This window comes from Echinops telfairi, unplaced genomic scaffold, assembly GCF_000313985.2.
Source record: "Echinops telfairi isolate 266 unplaced genomic scaffold, ASM31398v2 ScPeMD7_25;HRSCAF=90, whole genome shotgun sequence".
Taxonomy (NCBI): domain Eukaryota; kingdom Metazoa; phylum Chordata; class Mammalia; order Afrosoricida; family Tenrecidae; genus Echinops; species Echinops telfairi.
The window spans coordinates 3,867,329-3,877,129 of NW_022103922.1; the positions used below are offsets into that span (position 1 = coordinate 3,867,329).

General features: G+C 57.8%; 1 protein-coding gene across 1 annotated transcript in view; it reads left to right on the forward strand.

Annotated features, from left to right (window-relative positions):
• Nucleotides 1-9,801, forward strand: part of DMRT1 (doublesex and mab-3 related transcription factor 1) — a 46,936-nt gene that overhangs the window by 23,340 nt on the left and 13,795 nt on the right. Inside the window, exon 3 of the mRNA XM_004714547.1 lies at nt 9,441-9,730. Within this exon, the coding sequence (XP_004714604.1) occupies nt 9,441-9,730 (290 nt within the window). The remainder of the gene's footprint in view (nt 1-9,440; nt 9,731-9,801) is intronic.

Here is a 9,801-nt window from a genome sequence, read left to right on the forward strand (position 1 = left end):
GGAGGCCATCAGCCGCTCTGCAGGAGGAAGACGAGGCTTCCTACTCCTGGAAAGAGTTTCAGCTTGGGAATGCACCCGAGGGCAGTGAGTGGGTTTGTCTTGAGCACCCTCTGGGTGAGGCTGGGAGGGGGCCCCTTGGCCAGGAGGCATTTGTCCCTGAACTACGAGGAGAGTGCTGTTGTGGCGTTGTCTGAGCAGGGCAGGGGCCCAGGGGGAGCTGGACCAGAGAGGGAGGGGCCTGCCTGAGGGCAAGCCATGGCCCTGACCAAAGAACTGTGCCGTGAGCATGTCTGATCTTGACTTGTAACCTGCTAACCACCCCACATAAACTCCTTAACTGTGACTACGGGAGGCCACTGCAGTGAATTGTGGGACCCGGCACAGAGGCCAGGGTGTGTGTATCTTAGCTCCGTCTCACAGCACGGGGCCTGGGGCTGCTGCTGCCCCCTTGAGAAGCCAGGGAGGTAAGATCTCCTCCCACGCCATCTGTCAGCATCCTGAGCACCAGGGGTCTTCTCAGCCTCACTCTTGGGAGCGTGCGAGCTCTGCCGCTTCCACGGCGGGTGGGTTCGCGCTAAAGGCAGCCCGTGGTCATTACACGTTGGGCTGCTCACCCCCAGGCCAGCAGTTCGAAACCAGTAGCTACTCAAAGATGAGGCATTCTGCTCCCACAAAGAGTCACCGTCTCGGCACCACACGGGGCAGTTCTGCCCTGTTCTGTCGGGTCGCCGTGAGTCAGAATCGACTCGGTGGCAGTGAGTTTGGGCTTGGCGGTGGTTGCCAGGTGCGGACGCGCTGGTTCCGACTTGTAGCGACCCCTCACGCCACCGAATGGAACACCGCCAGGCCCCATGCCTGCCGCCGGCTGGTCTTCTGTTGGAGCCACCTCCGTCCACCTGCCAAGGTCCTTTTTTGATGACCCTCCGCTTCACCCAACACGATGGCCTTCTCTCTCTCAGCAACATGTGCAAAGGACGTGAGGTGAAGTCTGGCCCTCCCTGGACAGGTCAGGAGGGGGACACCATGCTTGGTGAAGCAGGGGGTCCCAGAAGCTGGTGGATTTGAACTGCTGACCTTGGGGTGAGGAGTCCGCATCACCCCAGGGCTGCAGTCTGGAAAAAAGCTGTCAGGCTACCGTGATTCATTCGTCTCTCCTCGCTGGAAAGAAAGGGCAGATGGGCATCTTTACCTGCCGAGCTGCCGTCTTTTAATTTCAAAGGAGCTTCACTCCAGAGGGCGGAAGACAAAGATTCTGAGCACGGGGTGAGGGTTGGGGGCGCACGAGAGGCGAGCCAGGCCCACACGGGTGGACGTGTGCTCGTTAGGGGCCTCACTCAGCCGGTGCCTGCTTCACTTCTCTGCTCCCGCACTCCCAGCTCCAGCTGCACAGCGGCCAACTGCTCCACTGTTGGCCCGAACATCAGTGGTTCTAACCCACCAACAGCTCCCTGGGAGCAAGTGGGGGCTGTCTGCTTCCGTGAAGACACACGGTCTGGGAAGCACGATGGGGAAGCTCTCTTGTCCTACAGGGTCACCATGAATCGGAACCGATGTGAGCCCATCCAGCAACAACCAAGGGCTCCCAGGTAGAGGTGAAGGTGGGGAAGGTGCGAGAGATCGGAATGTTCCGGATTCAGGCTCGAGTGTGCCTGCCAAGCTGTGCGATGGCAGCTCTGGGCTGGACCAGGAGACGGAGTAACCAGAAGTTTCCTTCCCACTTTGGCGAGATGGAGCTGTTAGCTGTAACCTCTCACAGCCCTGGAGGTCAGAGACCGAGCTCGGAGAAGCCATTACGCCTGTAATGGGCAATTACGGATAATAGCCTTCCGGGGGTGGCAGAAAATACACGGCCCTGCGGTCTCAGTAGCAATGAACGCCGAATAGCACATTAACTTTATAGCTGGAAGTTCCGTGCCGGAGCAGCAGCCCCTGCGAGTCAATAAAAGTGGGCCCCCTTTCTACCGGGCAGCTCCCCCCTGGCTGTGCAGCCCAGGCGGCGGGAAGGAGACGGCAGACGGGGGTGGGGTGGGGTGGGATTAGGGGACGAAGGGTAGGTCAGCAACCCTCCACTGGGGTCCCTTGGTGGCTCTAAGCCATCCGGCTTAGATGGCTCTAAGGTGTCCGGCTAGCAGGCGTGAGCGGTGGCTGGCAGGCGGGCAGGCTGGCTCTGGGCTGCGGCTGGTGGTTTAAAATAGCCCCGTCTCTGATTGCCTGGTGGGAGAAGCGCTGTCCCTGCACCTCCTGATTGTGGCGCGCGGGAGTGAGAGCAAGTGTGCTGCGCTCAAGGCTACTGTCTGACCTCTGTGGGCAGCACGGGTGGGGGAGGCCACCCCACCCCCGTCCACGTGCACCCCGGCACGCCGCAGGTGCAGCCCGGCCCGCCTCGGTGGCGCCCCGAAGAGGGCCGAGGAGGCCGCTGCAGCCGCTGCTGCTGCCCGGAGCGACTGCACAGCCCTGCTTTGTGGACCAGGGTGTATGTGGTCTCGTGATGGGGGTGGGCAGCCACATGGGGGACAATAGACGAGGCACTGGTGGGTCCTGTGTGGTCACCTTCACGGTCCGTGGCATGCTGCAGTCGATTTGGGTTCAACCCAGCCAGGAGCCCTGGTGGCACCATGGTTATACACCGGCTGCTCACTGCGAGGTAAGCAGTTCAAAATCACCAGCCGCTCCTCAGGGAAAAGATGAGGCTTTCTGTTCCCAGGAAGTGTCACGATTTCGGAAACCCGCAAGGGCAGTTCTGCCCTGTCCTGTAGGGTCTCTGTGAGCCAGCATCGACCCGAGGGCATCAAGGGGTGGTTGCGGCCCAGGAAGCCAGCTCAGCATGAGACTCAGGCCACAAAAGGGCTTGGAGCAGCCTTCACGGGAAGGGGAGGTACCAAGCCTCTTTTCTCGGTTTTGCATACACGGCTTGTATCCGAGGACATTGACCATGTTGGAAATTAAAACCATGGAATCCCCCCCCCAAAAAAAAAACCACATATGCATTTGCTTAGAATCTTAATAAACCGACTGCTTCGTGAGACAAAGCCTGTGTTGTAATGATGAATAACCTAACGTTCTTCCAAAGTCCAAAAACAGAGCAATGGTAGAGCGATGTAGCTTTTTAAAGCTCACGAATATACTGGGGTAACAGAACCTCGCTGGCTACGCAGAAGTGCTGCTCCGTGGGTCTCTCCATCCATCTGTCCGCCTCTCCGTCGCGATAGGATGTCTGGGCTTCACTTAATGAGGAAAACCTAGCTAGATCTGGGTTGGAGAACGGGAGATGGGGTCTCATAGTCTTCTGTGAGCCCTTCGACTCTTCGATACACACCCAAACACACAGGCATCGAGTCTGCTCCCTAGACCCTCGGAGGGGATCACACAGCTTCACGAGAGCCGGCAGCCTCGTCTTTCCCCCGGGCAGAGGCTGGTGGCTGCGCAGTCAGCAGGCCCACGTGTGGTCCTCCGCTCCACCCACTGGGCTCCCTCCTCCCAGACGGACAGCCGTTCTACTCTGTCCTGCGGGGGCGCGATGGAGTGAGATGAAACTGGATGAGGAACATTACTGAGGGTTCTGTCTGGGTTGGTCCAGGGGGAAAGGGTGGCGCCATGGTTTCTCAAGCAGTGATGAACTCTTCAGTTCCTCCCCCGCCACCCCCCCAAGTACAAGGCTGAGATGTGGAGCCGCCGCTGGCAGAAGGTGGGCTCTGATGGGGGAACAGCCCCCCCTCTCCGGCACATGCCCCAGCGTCTCCCATAGCTTGGGTGGGACTGCTGTTGGTTTACGATGCTGGAGACTGCCCAGTCACAGACCAGAACTGCACCATACAGACGGGTGCATCGTGCATCTGTCACCATCTTGGTGAAGAATAGTGCATGCAGCAAGGATCCCTGGTCCCGCAGGGGGATAAGCATCTGGCTGCTCTCCGTAAGGTCGGCGGTTTGAGCCCACTACTACTCCGCGGGAGAAAGATGAGGCTGTCTGCTCCTGTGAGGAACTACTGTGTGTTATAACTCATGGTGGCCTTGAGGGCAGTGGGTTTGGTTGAATTTGCCGGAGAATGAGTAAGACCCTCTTAGAAGAAGCCCAGCCAGAGTGCTTCTCAAAAGAAAGGGTGGGGACACTTCGGGCCACATACTTTGGACTGGACTCTAGAAAAGGCCATTGCTGTGGTTCCCTGTTGGGCCGCTAACCACAAGTCCAACAGTTCGAAACCACTGCTCGCTCGCTCCTGGGGCGAAAGAGGAGGCTCTCTACTCCCATAAAGAGCTCCAGTCTCAGAAACCCACGGGGAGGCTCTACCCTGCCCCGTGCGATTGCAGTGAGTTGGCACCATCAACTGATGCCAGTGAGTGGGTGTCTGCCCCAGAGGAGCCCTCGTGGCACAGTCAGTTGGCATTGGGCTGCCAACTGACCAATCTGAAGTTTGGCCACCCGCCCCTGCGGGAAAAGCCGTGACCGCCTGTTTCCGTAGCTTGAGGACTTTGGAGACACTCGGGACCACCTCCTCTCTCTCACAGGGTTGCCATGAGTCAGAACCAACTCGATCCCAAGTATCTGACATGGCTTTGTTGCTGAGGGCAGGGGACCTTGGTGCGGCTCACCGGACGCCGAGTCAGCCCTCGGGTTCCCGGAGGCCCACCCCGTAGGTAGCATCTCCGCAGAGATGGAGGTCCTAGCTCAGCTTCACAGCCTTTACTGCGGTTGCTCATTTCCCCTGAGGCCCCTCCCCAGCAGCGGGGACTCAGACTTACTCTCCTGGGCCCACCCAGCTCTCTGCACGACGGCCCTCAATGATGAGTCTCGGACGCCTGGGCGTACCACCCGCCCTGTGTGCCTGGTCGGTCTCACTCGGTGGGGCGTGGGTCCCACAAGAGGTGGGCTTCCAGAGACCAAGCCTGGGGCGAGCAGATGCCAGCTGGCGCCCGGGCTCAGGCCTGAGTCACGTTGGTCCAGAAGATGCTGGCACAGAACTGGACACTGAGGAACTGCCCCCCGTGGGTTTCTGGAACGCTCAATCTTAACTGGCAGGGGCAGCTTCATCTCCCTCTCTAAGGATGGTTGGGGGTTCAAACCACTGACCTCCGAGTAGCAGCTGAGTGCTCCTTCCCTGTGGGTCTTCAAACTCAGACTCCTCCGTCAAGTCGGCCTCCAGTCACAGTGATCCCGCAGGACAGGGTAGAACTGCCCCGAGTGGGTTTCTGAGACTGTCACTCTGTATGGGAGCAGAGAGCCTCTTCTTGCTCCCAAAGAGCAGCTGGTGGTTTCGAACTGCTGATCTTGCAGGTAGCAGCCCAGCTGGTAACCACTGCTCTGCCAAGGCTCCTGGAGACGTAATCACTCATTTACAGGGACTGCTGTGAGTCACAGTCGGGCGATGTATGTGGCCTGTGAATTTGGATTTTATTTATGTCCTTTCTGGTGTCATGTAAGACACCTTGGGGTTTGTTTTTGTGGTTGCCGAGGGAACACATCTCCGGGGATGAGAGCAAAGGACTCTGGGAACCCATAGCAGAGGAGGGGGAGGGAGGAAGCCTTCACACACCTGCCAAGGAACGCCGGGTCAACACCTGTGAACATGGCATGGCCCAAAGACCAGCTCATAGCGCTGCAAAATCAAGAAGGGTGTTTATCACGTGGGGTACCGATCTCCCGGGAAGGAGCGGGTTGCGTTTCACCACGCATATCCCAGAAGCCAGATGTGGAGATGGAATCTCGGACATGGTGCCCCGGAAGGCAGAGGGTCCATGAGATGAGGAGGACCTTCCGTGAGGTGGACGGACAGACACAGAGGGTCCAACCGTGGGCTCACGTGATGGGGGGGGGGGCGCAGGAGGGCGCGGTGTGTCCTGCTGTTGTATTTGGCGGTTGCTCTGAGCCAGAGCCTGCCGGACAGCACCTGCAGTAACGCTGGTGGGGTAGAAAGTAGCAGAAGCACTGGTAGTTGGAAACCATCGGCTTCTCCATGGGGAACAAGATACATCCGTCTACTTCTACAAGGATTCCCAAACAAAGCTAGCTCCTGCTGCGGTGTGACTCCTACCCCTACACCTCAGGGCCATCGAGTCGGTCTGACTCACGGTGACCCTGTAGGACAGGGTGGAACCACCCCAGCTGGTTTCAGAGACTGTAACACTTTACAGGAGTAGACAGCCTCATCTCTCTCACCTGGGGAGATTGATGGTTTCGAACTGCCAACCTGGAGATTAGCAGCCCAGTTCATAAGCGCCACGCCACCCGTGCGTGAACAGGGACTTGCTGAGAGGGAAGGTGACAGGAGAGAAAGGACCGTGGGGGGTCGATAACTTGTTTCAACGCCTCACATGACGTGGTCCCCGCCCAGTCCACGATGAGAACTGAACAGCCGCCAGACCAGGAGGCAGAATTCTCCTGGACACACGTGGGGTTGTCTTGAATTGGAGTCCACTTTCCATGTCAGCGATGAGGTTTTCTGGTTGCTTAATTTTTAACTCGGGGTTATGGGGACACCATACACTCTCACTGTTGTTTTTCTGGGACTCAGAACCAGTTATGGTTCGAAAAACTGCCAACCCCCCTGCCCTGGAGTCGGTTCTGACCCGTGGAGACCCTGTAGGGCAGGGCAGAGCTGTAGAAGGCTTCTCCCCTGGAACTCTTAACCCACTGTCCGCCCAGGCTCCTCTGGACTAGGATTGGGAGTAGCCTTTCAAAAGCACCGTTTGTACGTCTTAGAACTTTGGTTTGTTGAGTGGAAGGTAACTTTTGGAAGGCGTGGTTGATGGTTGACGTGCACACAGCCGTGTCTCAAAGCGTGTGCAGTTGGCTTATGCATCTCATAGCTTCTGAGTTTGAGATCCCGGGTTTGTTGATGGGGCTTTTTGGGTCGGCTCTGACTCACAGTGAGCCTGAGGTATGATAGCCTGGGTGCTCACTGCCCCGGAGTCCAGCCCGGCCCTCTTCCCTAGCAACACTGCTGAGCTAATTCTCCTCTCCCGGAAGGGCTTTCCACCTCCTCGGGCCTCGCCTCCAGCCTGGCTGGCCTCCCCAGACACCAGACACGGACAACCACCTCCAGGTCAACGGGATAGACGGTACACCTGCCTGTGCAGGCTCCAGGGGCAGTGAGATGACCCCGGTGTGGGTTTTTCTGGTCACGCCTAACTGTCACGGACAGGCTGCCCTGCTTCAGAACAGGTCACACTGCAAACAGGGCTCAGGGCCTTTGGTGGCAGGGGCCCTGCGCCTCCCTGTGAAGTGACCGGCGGTGAATGAGCAACACCGACAGAGCCATCCACAAGGCAAGGCCAAGGACCGGCAGTCTCAGGAAGGTTGTGGATGTCAGCCGATAGAAGCCAGTGGGCCTCGTGGCGACCCCCACTTCGCCCCCATGTTTCAGAAGAGGATTTTCACTGGTGGATTGGGGGGCGGCGTGGGTGAGGGAGGTGCAGCCGGCCAAGTCTTTCTTTGAATGAGCCTCTGAGTAGATGCAAACCACCAACATTTGGGGGAGCAGCCTGGTTCCACATAGTAGGTGCTTAATAGATGTATGGAGACAACAGCAAGGACTCATGACAACCGTCCAGGACGGGGCGGAACTGCCCCTGCAGGTTTCCAAGACTATAACTCTTTGTGGGAGTGGAAACCCTCACCTTTCTCCCGCAGAGCGGCTGGTGGTCTTGAACTGCCGACTCTGCAGTTGCCAGCCCAGTGTGTCACCCAGACTCCACCAGGGCTGCCCATGCAGGTGCTTGGAAAGACGGTTTCGTCTTTTATGGTCCGGAGAAGAGCAAGAAGCCTGGCGGCATCAAAGCCTCTTGGTCGAGAAAGCGCTGCCATGACCTGAGCAGGAGGCCCCACCTCTCTTCCCATAGATGGCCCGCAGTCAGGCCGCTCCAGGACCGTCCAGGCCGCTCCAGGACCGCCCGGCACCACGGATCGTGAGCGGTCAAGGATAGAGCGTTGAGTCTTTCGACTAGACCTGCCTGCCTCACTGCGTCTTTATATGGCTCGCTGGTCAATACCAGCCCATCGTGACCCCCTGTACCCCAGGACAAATCACTGCCGGGTCCTGCAAGGTCCTCACCACCTTGGAACGTTTGAGCGCATTGTGACAGTCACCGCGTGAGTCACCTCACTGAGAGTCGTCCCCCCTTTCACTGCCACCGCCTTGATGAAGCATGGGGTCCTTCTCCAGGGACGGGTCCCTTCTGGCAAACTCCCTGGAGCCTGTGAGATGAAGTGTCACCACCTGAGCGTCTCAGGCTGTCACCTGTTCACGACAGATCTGCCCCTTTCCTGGCTGTCCAGGGGGCCCCTGACCGTTGTCCCCAGCACCGCCCAAATGAAGGCTGAGCATGATAGTGGGACAAGAGGAAAGTCAAAAGAAATAGAGGAAAGAGCTAGGAGGCAAAGGGCATTTATAGAGGTCTAAGGAAAGGCATGTGCATATGCACATATATTTATATATGAGGATCGAGAAATAGATCTATGTGCATATATTTATAGGTTTAGCATTAAGGTAGCAGAAGGACATTGGGCCTTCACTCGGGTGCTCCCTCAATGCAAGAACACTTTCTTCTATTAAATTGGCATTCCATGATGCTCACCTTCCCGACACAACCGCTGAAGACAAAGCAGGTGAATAAGTAAATGTGGTGAAGAAAGCTGATGGTGCCCGGCTATCAAAAGATACAGTGTCTGGGGTCTTCAAGGCTTGAAGGTGAACAAGCAGCCATCTAGCGCATTCATAAATAATAACTTATAAATTACTGTTTAGACAGTCTCGGGGGAGGAAGTGAGCTGATGCCGAGGCTTGGGTGGAGAGCGGATGTTTTGAGAATGAGGAGGGCAATGAATGTACAAATGTGCTTGGCGCAATTGATGTGTGTATGGATTGTGATCAGAGTTGTATGAACCCCTAATAAAACGATTAAAAAATTGCTAATTAAAAAAAAATCAGCGTCTTGGTTGTCCAGCCCTCCAAGAGGCCGCCTGCGCTGTGCCACCCTCCAGCTCTGTGGGTGGGCGGCTATCAGCCGGCCAGGAAGCGAAGGAAACAATGTTTGCTTCACCGTTCTCGCCTCTGCTTCGACTTGACTTTCCGACCTAGCTGCCCGCCTCTTGGAGTTAGGAGCCCAGGGAATTCGCATCAACACTAGTTAAAGCGTGCTGATTCCTTGTGTTGTCAGCACGCCGCGGCCTGGTCAGGTGGCTGCACCTGACCGTGAGGGTGGGCATGGCTGGGTGGAAGGCAGACCGACTGTGGGGCTAATTGTCTCCCGGTGGAATTGGCCAGGCGCCTGTGCCCAGAGACCAGTCCTCCTGAGAAACGGCCTTCTGTTTGGGGGGCAGGAGAAGTCGCAGGCTGTCTGTCACCTGTGTGCCAGCCCCCCTGCTCTTCCGAGGTTTGCAGGGTGCACCTTGTGGCCCCGGCACTCACACCGTTTTGGCTTTCTCTCTCCCCCCACCCCCCCAGTTCCCGAGGGACGCATGGTGATCCAGGATCTCCCCGCGGCCACCAGCAGGGGGCACATGGAGAACGCACCTGAACTGGTGGCGGACCCCACCTACTACAGCAGCTTCTACCAGCCCTCGCTGTTCCCCTACTACAACAACCTGTACAACTACCCGCAGTACTCCATGGCCCTGGCCGCCGACTCGGCCGCCGCGGACGTGGCCGGGCCCCTGGCCGGCTCCCCCGTGAAGAACAGCCTGCGGAGCCTCCCGGCCCCCTACATGCCCGGCCAGACGGGGAACCAGTGGCAGGTAGGAGGGTACCCCGAGAGAGGGTGGGCTGGCTGTGTGAAGTGCACACTCATAGACACACACACACACAC